The following is a 14577-nucleotide window of genomic DNA, read 5'->3' as shown; positions in this document are numbered from 1 at the left end:
TCACCTAGCGCTCTCTGTGGTCCCCATAGGCCTCAGTGCAGGTGTCTACTCACGCCCCTGCCATGTGCATGGACACAAAGGCAGCATCTGTGCCAGCCCTCCCCGTTGTGCCATCAGAGGTAGCTAGGATGAGCTCCCAGGCAGGAGGTGGCTTGCTCCCTCTCCAAGCCCTTGTTTTGCATGTGGATTTTGACTGGGAGCATTTAATGGGTATTTCAGCGACTGTTGATATTAATTCGGTGACATATTTTTAATGACGGTGTTACTTAACGTAAGTCACTGCCAGTGGACATTTAAGATCCCCTCCTGGGGCAGCAGAATGCTTCCAGACTCCCAAGCAGATGTGCAGAGTCAGGGAGCAGGACCCGCTCTCAACTGCCTTCCAAAAACAAAAACCAGACCCACTGCTGTTCGAGTCAGTTCCAATTCGGCGACAGGCTATACATCTTACAGAAGCAGTGTCTCATCTTCCTCCAGTGCAGCAGCTGGTAGCTTTGAAATGCCAACCTTTTTGTTAGCAGCCCAGTGCTTTGACTGCAGCACCACCAGAGTGCCGTTCAACTGGCTGAGGGCATCATGAGCGTGAAATCTGCAGCATAACAGTGGGGGACTTCGTAGCGACCCCCATTGGGTTTCCGAGGTGGTATATCTTTACAGAAGTAGGTTACCTACTGTTTCTTCTGTGGAGTGGCTGGTGGGTTTGAACCACCAAGCTCCTGGTTAGTAGCCAAATGCCTTAGGCACTATGTCACCAGAGCTGCTTATGGGGAATAAACCGATGAGATCCCAAATCCTGGCACATAGTGGGTGTGCACCAGGTGTGTTTGGCATTTTCCCCCAGGAGGTTCTCTAGCTGATTTACTCACTGTTGTCAGGTCCTCTTCCCCCTACTAATGGTGACAGGTGTTCAGAGGCAGAAATCCCTTCTTCCCCGTATTTCTGATCATCCAGAGCAGCGTGCCAATAGAGGGTAGACTGTGCTGTTACTAGAGTATTCTGGGTAATAAAAATGATTGATTGTGGCCAATGGGCCATTAATTTAAACCAAAATATACGGACTGCTTTGGACAGCCAGGACATTTAACAGGAGTCCCCCAGTATCACCAGGATGAGAATGCCCGAGGGGCCGTGCACTGAGATCTTGAGAGGACTGGTGTGGCTTCAGCTTCTGTAGGTCTGTCCCCAGGCAGCAGTTCCTGTCACTCCACTTCAGCCACTTTTGGAGCCCCTGGGTCTGAGTTTTGGGGATGCATGAACTGTGTTGGCCCCCTCCCCTCCCTGGTGTGTTCTGGCTCCCACCATGCTTCCTAAGACCGTTTGGGAAGCCGTCTTCCTCCCACGCCCCGGAGCGACTGTGCGATTCTGGGAGCACAGCCTAGATCAGCCATAACGTTCAGCGTCAGACACACTGCGCAGCAGCCAGAAGACACGCACACAAGGCCTTTAATAGACACGGCGGGGGACGGGCTGCCGGCTCCCCGCGGCTGCGGCCTACCGCGGGAAATTCTTGGGGTACAGCTGGAAGAGTTTGCCCTCCTGCGTGGGCTCAAAGCCGTACTTCTCCAGGCGCTCGGGGTCAAACGTCCCTTTTTTCAAGTCCTGCTCAATGGCAGGGGCCACCACTTGCAGAAAAAGCTGTTTGGCCGTCAGCGGCGTTTCCGCGCCCGCTGGGACGCGGTAACTCACATAGGGCTTGAGTCGGAAGCCGCTCAGATCTGGGACCACCAACTCGGGCACCATCTCCTTTATCACCACGAACTTCCCGCCGGGAGCGCGCACGCCGGTGCCCTTGGCCCCCCGGCCCTTGTAAAAGGTCCGTGGGCCGCGCTTGCTCGTCCACTGGCTCATCCGGTCCGCTCCCCGGACCAGGCCGCGGGTTACTGCGGTCAGGAAACCCATGCCACCGCCTGGGGACGAGACGGGGTCAGTGTCAGCCTGCCGGCGGGTCGGCCCTACCCGTCGGGAGTCTGCACGCGGCCCCCCAGGCAAGCAGCGCTCAAGCAGAGCGCTGTCTCAAGACAATTCTCATAGGCACGTGCGCGGGACTCGGGACAGCCCCGCCTCCAAGGGCATGACACGCTCCCAGCGCGCGGCGCTGGCGGCTTCCCGCGCTCCCAGCTGGGCCCGCGACGGAGCGGCCTCTCGCCCCGGGCCCCGGTACCCCCATGCCGCCGCCCTGGGCCTGCGGCCTCCCACGCCGGCCCCTGCGCCCACTGACCTGGCCCGCACTGCTTCCGGCCCCGCGCCCCCTCACACACCGCAGGCTTCGCGACCGAACCCCAATCGTGCTCCGCTTCCGGCCGACAAGAGCACTGCCCCACTCCGCAGCAAGAGTCGCTCCGATTGGCTGTCGCTGTCGCACCCAATGCGCAGCCTCAGTCCTGCGAGGGGCGGGACCGGCTGGCGACTCGGCCAATGCGTGGGGAAATTCGGGGTCAGGGGGCGGTACCGTTACTGACAGTTGTATGACGTCGGGGACGCGGAAGTCCGGGCGCGGGCGCCGGTCTTGTGAGTGGGAGCCCCTCACGGGCGGGACCGGGGCGGGTCGAAGGGGCAGGTGCCCCCCCCCTTTGCCCCGCTTCACCCCTGGGCGCGTTGGTGAGCCGCCCCAGGATTCTGATTCCGCGGCCCATCTGTGCTCTTTGGGCACTAATCGCCCCCGGCATTCGCTGCCCCAGTCACTCACGCGGGGCTTACTTCGACCCCGTGGCTCCTCTTCTGCCTCGGCGGCAGGCCCTAGTCGGGGGGAACTGCCCCCCAAGGTCCTGCCCCCCACAGTCCTGTCCCCAAGATTCTGCCCCTTGGTGCCCGCAGTCCTTTAGGAGACTAGTCTCAGAGGCGAGGGCGCCACGTGGGCAGCAGGGCGCAGGGTTTCGATCTAGGCTGAGAGCGAGCGCGCAGTCACAAGACACAACTCCCCCCCAGTTTACAGTTCGTTTCTCTGGGGGGATTGTGATGAGACAGCCCTCCCTGTTGCTGCCCCTGCTTGAGGGGCCTGAGGGCCGGAGGGGAAGCCGGCTTGCTGGCAGGGACGCTCGTCGCGTCCAGCTCAGTGACATGGCTGCTGCTGGGACCCTAGGGGGCCCGGGATGAGCAGTGATTTGGGCGGTCACCCTGTTCCTTATCTCCTAACATCAGCACACCATCACACGGCCAGGATTGGACTGCACCGGTCAAGAAAGCAGCAGAAGAGCCTGTATTAACAGCTGCCTTTCCACCCACCAGAACGGTACGCCCCCCAACCCCGCCTTGACCTGCTTGCCAGACCCTGCTGGGAGCCCCGCCCTCCCCCGATCCCCTCGGAGCCCCGCCCTCCCCGGATCCCCTCGGAGCCCCGCCCTCCCCTGACCCCCTTGGAGCCAGGTCAGTGACTTGGCTCCTGTGCGGCCCTCAGTGACCACGTGAGGGCTGTTTACTGAGGAAAGGAACGCTGCGAGTAAGCCAGCTGCTTCTCGTGAGGGCAAGGACTTCACCGGGGCTTCCTTTAGTGGAAACAAAATGTGACGGGCAAGGAACCTGGGGAAGCATTGCTTGTGGAGTGTTTGCCCATTTGCACTTTCCGATCCCATCCCCCTGTTCTGGTTTTAGCCATGGAGGACGACTCGGACACTTGTCCAGAGGTACGTGACCTAGACTTAGTAACAAGTCACATGGTTCTGTTCCCAGTGCGGCTCAGGCCGCAGGCAGGTGCTCACAGCACCCTGGGGGTGGCTGCGCTTCCTCCTGGTCTCGCAGGCTCTCCTCCAACAAGCAATTTGCAAGTCTAGTAGCAGGGGTGCAGGTGTAGTCACAGGCAGCTGGTCCTAAGGATCCTATGAGAATCTAGGGGATTCCTGTAGGTGGGCTCGGAGGGCCTCAGCGTCCTCCATAAGGCACTTCTGTCTGGGCATCTCAGGGCCACTGACTTGTTTCCTGATGCTAGGCTTTTCTTGCTGCCCTGGTCAAGCCTTGAGCTGTGTGTAGGGACGCCAGCAACAGTGACATCACTAGGGAGGGTGCAGGGGCACAGACCACACACCCTGACACTGTAAGAGCTGGTAGCACTAACATGATCCCAGGGTCTGCGGTGGCAGCCAGGCAGCCTACTGCCACCAGGGAACAGGCTGCCAAGGTCACTAGGGTTGGTGTCACTTGTCACCAGTGTGGTAACTTGTCACTGCCATACCCCCTCACCCACCATTCAGGGTTTTGGTAGCTGGGCCAAGGTGCCTGCCCTAGGGTGGAGAGGAAAGTCTCTGCCTTGGCCAGTGAAGAGGGGAGCAACTTTGGGGAGCCATGGGGCATGAGGCAGTGCGCTCAGCCTTGGGGGGTGGGGTCAGCGGAGCAGGCAGGGCCAGCCTGTTCTACCTGTGGAGGGATTTGCTGCATGGCCCTGCCCACCTTGGGGATATGTCACACCATGAGTTACCACACTGGATGACACCAACCCCAGTGATGGCACTGGCCAGAGATGCCACCGCTTGCCCCGTCTCCTTCCTCCTCCCCCTGTGTCTCCCACCCAAACCTGACCCCTGGCTGTGCCTCTGTTCCAGGGAACCTTCTGGCTGGCCTCCATTCTGCACTCCTGGGGGCTGCAGCTCTCAGCTGAGAATTCACAGTCAACTATGGTAAGCTCTTCTTGTGCTTCTGAAGTGGTGGAGGTCTGGGCAGGGCCGATGGACGCGAGTCCTACTGTACCCCTGCCCCACCCGCCTTTCCGTCCTGGCTGGGTGGCCGGTGCCATGCAGCAGCATTGCTGACTCACACCCGACTCGACTTCTCACCCAGCTCATCGGGGTTGTGATCGGGGCTGCCCTGGTCCTTGTTGGTGGAGGCATCTTTCTCGTATACAGAAGGGTAAAACAGGCCCGTGAGTATCAGATTGGCTCTGCCTCTGGGGGAGGGTTTGGTGAGTGGGGTTTCTTGCAGTGGTGTTAAGTTCATGGGGGGAGTCTTGAAGCCCATGGCGGCTTTTGTTGGAAACCAGCATGCCGTCCTGGCTCAGGCTGGGACACCAGGTGGGATGCCGAGTGACCTGAGCCCTGCCCCAGCAAGGAGTGGCGGCTGTCCGCTTGTCTAAGTGGGGACCTGGGTGGCCCGCTGTGGGCCCGTATTCCAGCTGTGGTGCTTGGGAGGGCCGTGTGCCTCAGCAGCCTTGCCACGGCTCATGCTTGCCTCACTCTCTTCCAGGGCAGCTGCAGCCCACCACTCCACAGTATAGGTTCCGCAAGAGGGACAAGGTGATGTTCTATGGCCGGAAGATCATGAGGAAGGTAAGGGGTCTGCCATCTGCTTGTCCTTGTGGCCCATGGACCGCAGGCTCAGGGACACACCACCTCCCTGTCTTACCAGTGCCTGGTACCAGGGAAACTCTGCCCCCTACCCCAGAGACTTCAGACCAAAGCTGGTCCTGGGGGTGCTCCGGGCTGATGGCTCAGTCATGCAGCAAGGGCCCCTAATAGAGGGCTGGGGTGGGAGCCTATGGGGAAGATACCAGAGGGGGTCCAGTGCAGCAGGTCCTGTGGGCCCAGGACCTGGGCTGGCAACGCTGGGCTGGCTTGGAGGGTGTAGACAGACAGGAGAGCGTTCCTTCTACTGCACTTGCTTTTGCGTGGAAAGCGGCATGGGGCACTGTTCTGGTTCCCTAGTGCCGCTCTGACAGGAATTTATCACAAATGGGATGGCCTTAAGAAACAGGACTTTATCCTTACAATTTGGAGGCTTTAAGTCCAAGATCAAAGTGCCAGGCTCTAGGGGCTGGGTGAAAGCCTCTCAACCTTGGGGTCTAGCTCTGCCTCCAGCTCCCGACCTACTGAAGCTAGAGGCGTTTCTTCACTCAGACAGCTGCTGGCTGCTGAGGCTGCCAAGCCCAAGGGTGACAAGTAAAAAGGCACAGTCCTGATGGTGCCAAATCACACAGCAGGCCATTAAGTCCATTGAAAGTCCCAAGGTCGGCAGAGCATGGCAGGCTGCTGAGCAATGCCACAGCTACATGCGGGGTCCAAGCGTGCCATAGGCTAGAGACCATTCCCAAGGCTTCTCCTTATACACAGGAAGCAGACCACATCCCAAAGGCAGCTACTCAGCTGCTTGTGGTAGATCCCACCATGAAGTTGATTGCCAGTCTCATCATAGGGGAATAACTACCACCAGCTGCCCAGCCACTCAACCAGGCTCAGCCAAGTTGACACATAACATAACCACCACAGGCGCCTTCCCAGAAACACCCCTGAGGCAGTGGGTGCCAAGTACCCCTTGCCCTCCCGGGTCTTGGTTCTGGCAGGCACTGAGACTGGGGGTCTCCTCCAGCACTGGCGGCTGAGCTGTTGGAAAGCATGAGCCTGCATGGCAGCCCTCACCTCGGTGTCTCGCTTGCTTGGAGCTGGTCAGTGCAGCTCCTGGTCGGTGAGGGGAGCTCGATAGCCACCTGGCTGGGGCTCAGGAGCCACCTCCTGCTGTTCGTCAGACCTCGTCTCTGGCCAACGGAGGCCATGTGTGGTCGGTAGCACACCGTGCCAAGGTTTTATGGAAACCACACACCACGTGATTTGGAGCGGTGTCTGCACGTTGCTGTCCTCTGATTTCCAAGTCAACGTGTGAACTTGAGAAAACGCGAGCCACCAGAGATCAGAGCATGATCATCATGCCAAAAGCTGGAAAAGGGGCATGAGTCTGGGCTTTGTGGCTGCACACCCTGTCTCCTCTGGGGGCTACGTCTGGGTGCTGGTGCGGGAGGGGCCGGTGGGTGTGACCCTAGGGCATACCCCTGCTGGGGCCTGAGTGATGGTCACTAGGCTCACCCTGTGAAGAGCTGAGTCCATGCCTAGAGGGGCAGGAACGTGTTTCCAGCAGTTCCACCAGCGCGGTGACAATGACAATGACAGTGCTGACCTGTGGAGCGCTTTAAGCCCAGCAGGTGAAGGGCAGTGGGAGGCTGGCTTGCCCAGGGGCCCAGGCCTTCTGTGCCCCCAGCCCTTAGCTCTGGGCATTTGGGTTGGTGTGGACAGCAAAGAGGAGTGGAGGATGGATGGGTTGTGAGAGCCCCCTTGCTGGAGTGGCACAGCACTGGGGGAGTGAGGTGGTGGTTGGTGTAGCAGGTGTTGGGACTCTGGAAAGGGCTATGTGTTGAGGAGTGGAGGTTTGGGGGCAGTGGGAGCCTTTTGGGCAGAAGCAGCTGCAGGCTGTGGTACAGAGCTCTGATGGCACTGGCTGGCTGGGGACGGTGGAGGGCAGTGGTGCTGGGTGCCCCTGAAGGCTGGGCTCTTGCTGTGCCCGAAAACTGGCTGCACTGGTTATCTTGGTGCCTCTCTGCTCTGTAGGTGTCCACCCTCCCCAATACACTTGTGGGGAGCAGTGCTGTACCCCGGCAGCGGGTGAGGAAGAGGACCAAGGTGCTGTCTCTGGCCAGAAGGTACTGGGCCTTGTCACCGAGACCCATGTCTGCCCAGCTGCCCGCCCCTCCCCAAGCTGCTGTGGGTGGGGGATACCCTCTCTGCCTGGGACAGGGACAGGGCTGGTTGCAGAATCCCTGGGGCCCCTAAAGATGGGTGTGTCTACTTTGGAGGATCCTGCGCTTCAAGAGAGAGTACCCCAGCCTACAGCCCAAGGAGCCCCCGCCCTCCCTGCTGGAGGCTGACCTCACCGAGTTCGACGTCAAGAGCTCTCACCTGCCGTCGGAGGTCTTGTACATGCTGAAGAACGTGAGGTGAGAGGTGTGGGGCCTCACTGACCTGTGGGGTGGCGGGGTGGCCATGGGCTGGGTCCTCGTCTCTCCTCCCCTCACTCGAGAGGGTACCCGTGCTCTCCACTCCTTCCAGGGTCCTGGGCCACTTTGAGAAGCCACTGTTCTTGGAGCTCTGCAAGCACATGGTGTTTGTGCAGCTGCGTGAGGGGGAGTACATGTTCCAGCCGGGCGAGCCTGACGACAGCGTGTACGTGGTGCAGGACGGGCGACTGGAGGTCTGCGTCCAGGCCGCGGTAAGGCACCCGGAGAGGGGCTGCTGGGGATGCGGGCTGGCCGTGTGAGGCCTGAGGTCTGCTTCCTCAACAGCAGACCTCGGAGATACAGTGTGTTTGGCTCCAGACGACCACAGTAAAGTGGTCATCTCAGTACAGTGAGTCACACGTGTTTTCTGCTTTCCCAAGGCACATAGGTTATGTTGACGCTCTACTGTAGCGTCTGAAGTGTGCAATAGTGTGATGAAAACGTTTGCAGGATTGTGAAAATAACCAAGGTGAGACACAGACATGGAGTGAACACATGCTGTTGGAAAAATGCCGCTGGCCGGCTCGCTCATTGTGGGGTTGATGCAGACCCTCAGTTTGTAAAGGGTGCGCTCTCTGTGAAGTACATTAAGGGCAGCACAGGACAGTGAGGTCGGCTGGGATTCTTGGTGAGAAAGGCATCCTGATCAGAGCGGTCCAGCACCACTGCCACGTCCATTCCTGTATATTATCTTTCAGTCTCCTGCATAGGGGCACGCCTTGTTAAACAGGCCAAGTGGTCCTATTCATGTGGTTTTATTTCTACATTTTCATCTGATCTTAAATGCCAGGTGTTCCTTGCATACTGCCTTACGTGTGGTCCATTGGGATCACCTGAGCCCTATTTTCAGATTTCTGCTTACAGGTAATTTTGATTCTTAGAAAATACATAAGGTAACAGTTAACTGGAAAGCTGGCTGCCCACCTCGTGCCTCTGTGCCATCTGTCATCTGAACTAAGTGGCTGGTGGTGGCCAGGTCAGCCACTCAGGTCTTTTGGGACGTGCTGCTTCCTAAGAGGCTGTGGTGGCATGTGGGCCCAGCCTCCTGCCGCCTGTTACCAGTTCACAGTGAATTCTCTGGGTCCTGGGCTTTTTCTAACAGTCACTGGTCCCACCACGGTCGCAGACATCAAGCCCAACTGGCATAACATACTACACAAAAACATTGTTCTACATCCTACTCTGACGAGTAGTGACTGTGATTTTTTTTTTAAGTGTTTCATTTTTTTTTTTTTTAATTGTGATTTGGGTGAAAGTTTACAGAGCAAATTCACTTTCCATACAGCAGTTCACATATACTTTGTCTCATGACATTGACTACAATTTACCCCAATGTAACAGCTTCCCTCCCACTTCCTCCCAATAGTTACCTCTTCCCTGTGTCTATCCTTTCATGCACTCCTGCCCCCAGAGCTGTCTCCCTGTGCATACACAGCCCTTCTTTCTCCCATGGTTCTCTCCAAGGAGTTTATCTACCTCAGGTAAATGTTCAACTCATATGCCCAGCGACTGGGATCTTAAAAGCTTATAAGTAGCCATCTAGATGCAACAATGGGTCTCTCTTTGTCCAGAGCAAAGATGGATGAAGAAAACGAAAGACGTGGAAACAATTAGTCCAAGTGACTGGTACACCATCCGATCCTCAGCCTATACGACTATGAGACCAGAAGAACTAGATGGTGCCTGGCTACCACTGTCAACCACTGGATTGGTGTAGGAGATCCTGGATAGAGTGGGAGAACAATGTGGAACAAAACTCAAAATCATTAAAAAAAAAAAAAAAAAAAGACCAGATTTGCTGGTCTGACAGAGCCTGGTGAGACCCATGAGACTATGGCCCCTAGCTACCCTCAAGGTCTGGAATTGAACTCTCTTCTAGGGCTTCCAGCCAAACAATAGACAGGCTTATGGGGTCAGCATTTACATCAGGTGGATACACTCCTTGGAGCAATCAATCATGGGAGAACAGAAGGGCAGTGTTTGTACAGGGAGACAGCTCAGTGGGTGGGAGTGCATGGGAGGGAAGGACACAGGGAAGAGGTAACTAGGAGAAGGAAGTGGGAAGAGTTGTTACATTTTGAGGAATTGCAGTCAATGTCATGAGGCAAAATGTATATGAACTGCTGTATGGAAAATAAATTTGCTCTATAAATTCACCCAAATCACAATTTTAAAAATCACATTTTAAAAAAACCAGTCACATTCCTGGCACGAGTTGTCTCATGTGCCCCACCCTTGTCCTGGGGAGGTTCACGGGTAATGTCTACACTGTCTTTGTGGGTTTCCAAACCAAATGTGTTTTCTGGGTGGAGTTTTTCTTATGTTGCCACTCAGCCCGAGGTTGGACTTGAGGGGATTGGTGAGTAGGTGACTTCATTCAGACTGGAAGACAGGTTGTGACTACTGAGGGGCCGTGCTGCTTCTGGTGGACCTGAGACCCATTCCTATCCAGAAATACTGCAGCCTCCTCTCTCGGCCTTGGAATAGACAGGAGACGTCCATGCAGGCCAACTGGTGCCAAGCATGGACACATTAAAAAATAACTTTCAGAACTTAAGTGGAGATGGGGGTGCTGTGCAAAATCTCCAAAATTGCATGTTTTTCTCTCTCCTTGAGGAGGATCCCAAGGAGTGTTACTTACACCAATGACTAACTTGGTCTCAAGGACCAAGTAAATGAACTGGGTGTTTTGAAACTTAACCCAAATTCATCTGACGAAGGCCCGGTTGTGGGTTGAGATGGTGGTCTGGGCTGGCTGGGTCTCTTCATGCCTGTTAGTGCACCTCATTTTCCTACTTGAATTTCTGTGGAGTCTGGGGAGAGCGTGGCCTTCGCCATCTCCCACTCTTGTTTGCTGGGGCAGCTCAGGGCTTGAGGTGTCTGTATACAGACTTTCAGCTGGGAGGCTCTGCTCTCTGGGGCACCAGGCCAAGCCTTAGCTGCCTTGAGCAGATGGACAGATGGCCCCCTTCTCTCCGCCTGCAGGATGGCACCGAGATGGTGGTGAAGGAGGTCCTGGCAGGGGACAGCATCCACAGCCTCCTCAGTATCCTGGACATCATCACAGTGAGTACCGGCTGGCCCAGTGGCCAGTCCCTCAGACACCCGTGACTCTGTCCTGCTTGGACGATGAGTCCCTTATGGTGACATGGTCCGGCTTGGTCTTGGTGGGCAGGACTCTTGTTCCAGCAGCAGAAGCTAAGAGGTGGATGTGGGGCAGCTTGGACATGTGGGTTGAGTGTGGGGATGAGGGGTGGGCGCTGTAATCAGGGCTGGGACATTCCTGCCCTCCCAGCATCAGCTCTCAGAGGGGGTCAGCAGGGAGACACTTCCTCTTAGTGGGATGGATGTTGGAAAGAAAACGGCATTCCCACTGTGGTTGACTCATTGTCTCGGACAGCTTCATTTTGCCTCAGCAAACATTTGTGTTTTTTTAAAAACTTAAGTCATTATCAAAATACCACAACAAACTCTGAAGGCATGGTTTGATGTTTTGTAAACAGCGGTTGCCTGCCTGACTTCTCCCGCCCCTGAGGGAACCTGCCTTTGACTCCCGGGTGTCCTTTGAGTATCATGCTCCCCTTGCAGTTTCTCAGGCCCTCAGTTGGCTCCCTGCTACGGAAAGTGAAGATGGGGCTCTCCCGACTGCCCAGCACGCCTCTCCCCACTCCCCACCCCCAGCAACGTTGGGTTGGTATTGTTGCCTCTTGGTATGTGTCACTCGCAATGAGCCATGTAGTGTACTAGGGTTGCGTTTCCTTGTCGATTTTTTGTTTTACCAGAACTAACAGTTGTCTCATTTTTTTGTTTATCACGAATTTGCACCTGACTGCTGGAAGAAATCTCTCTTAACAGTCAGACCAATGCTGCTGTTGTCGTTAGGTGCTGTTGAGTTGGCTCCGACTCATGGCAACCCCGTGTGCAACAGAACAGAACACTGCCTGGTCCTGAATCATCCCCACAATCCCTGCCATGCTTGAAACCATTGTTGCAGCCACTGTATCAGGCCGTCTCATCAAGGCTCTCCCCTTTCTCGCTGACCCCCACTTTACCAAGCATGATATCCTTCTTCAGGGACTGGTCCCTTCTTATAACATGACCAAAGTGGTGGTGGTGTTGTTAGGTACCGTTGAGTTGACCCCGACCCATAGCAACCCCTCTTGGGTTTCCGAGGCAGTATCACTATGGAAGTAGATTGCCCAACCTTCCTTCTGATGACCAAAGTAGGTGAGATGAATTCTTGCCATTCTGCCTTCCAAGGAACATTCTGGCTGCACTTCTTCCAGGACAGATTTGTTCATTCTTCTGGCGGTCCATGGTACTTTCAGTATTCTTTGCCAACACCACAATTCAAAGGCATCAACTCTGCAGTCTTCCTTATTCATTGTCCAGTCTTCATATGCATATGAAGTGACTAAAAATACCATGGCTTGGATCAGTGCACCTTAGTCTTCAAAGTGACATCTTTGCTCCTCAGCACTTTAAAAAGGTCTTTTGCAGAACATTTGCCCAGTGCAGTGCAATGTCTGATTTCTTGACTGCTATTTCCGTAAGTGTTGGTTATGGATCTCAGTAAAGTGAAATCCCTGACCACTTCAGTCTTCTCTCCATCCATTGTGATGTTGCTTATTGGTCAAATCCATGCTACGTGTTGGTTATTCTCTCCTGGAAAAACCCCTCTCAGAACTTGCCTTCCTTTCATCCCAATCTGCCCTCCCGCAGAACTGCCTACCATCTCTCTCATCCTGGGTGTCTCCTGCCCACCACCTTGAGGAATCTTTCTGCTGTCTCTGGTTTTTTCTTACTATCCTTGCTTATTTAAGGGTGGAGCAAATCTTCTGTTAGTTTCCTGAGAAAGGGTGTAAGGTGTAAGGGAGATACATTTTTTAGAACCTTAGAAATCTAAAATTATGTTTATTTTAGATTATCTAACTTAAAATGCTTCTATTAGAAAAGAAAAAAGGTCTCAAATCAATGACTGAAACTTCTATTTTAAAAAAATACATATTTCATTGTTTTTTTGGTGAAGATTTATACAGCAGTTTAGACTCACTCTGTTTCCACACAAGTTGTTCAGTGACATTGGTGACACTCTTCCCAATGTTGAACCCTGTTACTTCCATTCTGCTTGCTCTGTTTCCGTTAATCTAGCTTCCCTGGCTCCTTATATTCTCATCTTTGTTTTAAAGTAATTGTATATCAGCAATGTTTTTCAAAAGAGCACGGTACTCACAGGTGATATTGACTATTTCTGGAGCCACTTTGTTTTTTAGCTACAAAGTGAGCTCAGGGATTAGTGTTGTTTCAAGGTTTGAAGAGCTCTTGGGTCGGCAGTTTCAGGAAGTCCTCCAATTTCAACCAGTCCAGCAGGCCAGCAGGTCTGGTGGTGGTGTTTTTTTTTGTTTTGTTTTGTTTTTTTACTTCTTCAGGAATTTGAGGTTCTGTTCCACATTTTTCTCCCATTCTCTCAGGGTACATCTATTGGGGCCCTGATGAGAATGGGCGGTAGTGGTAGCTGGCACCATCTCATTCTTCTGTTGAGGGTAGATGAGGTCGTGGTTCATGTAGACTATTTGACCTATTTAAAGTTTCTTTAAACTTCTATTTTAAGAAAGTAGGAAAGGAAGATCAAATTAAATCCCAAGCAAAACTGAACCAAAAACCAAACTCATTGCTGTTGAGTCAGACCCAACTCATAGCGACCACTCCTTGGTTTTCCGAGGTGGTATCACTATGGAAGTAGATTGCCCAGCCTTCCTTCCGAGGAGTGGCTGGTGGGTTTGAACTGCCAGCCTTCTGGTTAGCAGTCAAATGCCTTAGGCACTATGCCATCAGAGCTCCCAACAGTGAAGAAAAAGAGAAAACACAAACTACCAATATGAATAGAATGAAAGAGGCCCTACAGACATAAAAAAGACTGCTCAGGGAATATTACAGATAACTTGATGCCTAAAAATCAACAACTTCAATGAACAAATCCCTCGAAACACAAATAATCAATATCAATAGAATGAAGGAGGGAACGTTTCTACAGACATAAAAAGACTACCCAGAGAATATTACAAATAACTTGATGTCTGAAAATCAGCATCTTCAATGAACAAATTCCTCAAAACACGAATTACCAAAGTTTTCTGAAGAAGAAACAGAGTATCTGAATAGTTCTATATCTATGAAAGAAATAACCCGGGGGCCACAGTCTTTCCCACCAATTTCCTCTAGGTTTCAGTGCTTTCACTGGGAATTCTATCTAACATTAAATGAAGAAAAGATGCCATTTTACGCAAACTCACTGCCGTCAAGCCAGACCCGACTCATAACGACCCCTCCTTGGGTTTCTAAGGCAGTATCTCTATGGAAGTAGATTGCCTAATCTTCCTTCTGAGGAGTGGCTGGTGAGTTTGAATCACTAGCCTTCTGGTTACCAGTCAAATGCCTTAGGCATTACTCTACCAGCGCTCCTATTTTACACAAACTTCCGGAAAACTAAAGAGGAGGGAATACTTCCCCACTCAGTTTTTTAAGATTTATCTTGATTTTTGTATATAGACTTTAGTTTTCAGGACAGTTTCTGATCACCATTCCCCCCTGTATGTTATTTGCCCTTTTAGCCCAATTCAGTTTTGAAGCCAACATTACCTTGATACAAAATCGGACAAAGGCATAAGATTCCAGATCAGCATCTCATGAACAGAGATGCAGAGATACTCAAAACAATAGTAGAAATTTGAATTCAGTAATACAAAAAAAAAGAAAACACAATCAAGTCAGGTTTATTCCTGGAATGCAAGGTTGGCTCAATATCAGGGAGTCAGTCAATGCAGTTCATTGTA

The 14577-nt window shown here is 53.4% G+C and overlaps 2 protein-coding genes across 2 annotated transcripts in view; one reads left to right on the top strand and one right to left on the bottom strand.

The window, feature by feature from the left end:
- Positions 1–1491: 1491 nt before the first annotated feature.
- Positions 1492–1899, bottom strand: MRPL41 (mitochondrial ribosomal protein L41). Its single transcript, XM_007946986.1, has one exon. It carries the CDS (start codon positions 1897–1899, stop codon positions 1492–1494), a length of 408 nt encoding a protein of 135 aa, XP_007945177.1.
- Positions 1900–3590: 1691 nt separating this feature from the next.
- PNPLA7 (patatin like phospholipase domain containing 7) overlaps positions 3591–14577 on the top strand; it is a 75087-nt gene continuing 64100 nt past the window's right edge. The window contains exons 1-7 of the mRNA XM_007947078.1: positions 3591–3620; positions 4768–4849; positions 5170–5252; positions 7299–7390; positions 7544–7684; positions 7797–7956; positions 10730–10810. Coding sequence (XP_007945269.1) covers positions 3591–3620; positions 4768–4849; positions 5170–5252; positions 7299–7390; positions 7544–7684; positions 7797–7956; positions 10730–10810 — 669 coding nt within the window. The remainder of the gene's footprint in view (positions 3621–4767; positions 4850–5169; positions 5253–7298; positions 7391–7543; positions 7685–7796; positions 7957–10729; positions 10811–14577) is intronic.

The sequence above is a fragment of the Orycteropus afer genome, unplaced genomic scaffold (genome assembly GCF_000298275.1).
Source record: "Orycteropus afer afer isolate SDZICR_OR568_19922 unplaced genomic scaffold, OryAfe1.0 scaffold00174, whole genome shotgun sequence".
NCBI lineage: Eukaryota > Metazoa > Chordata > Mammalia > Tubulidentata > Orycteropodidae > Orycteropus > Orycteropus afer.
This window is presented reverse-complemented; position numbering and strand designations above follow the sequence as displayed.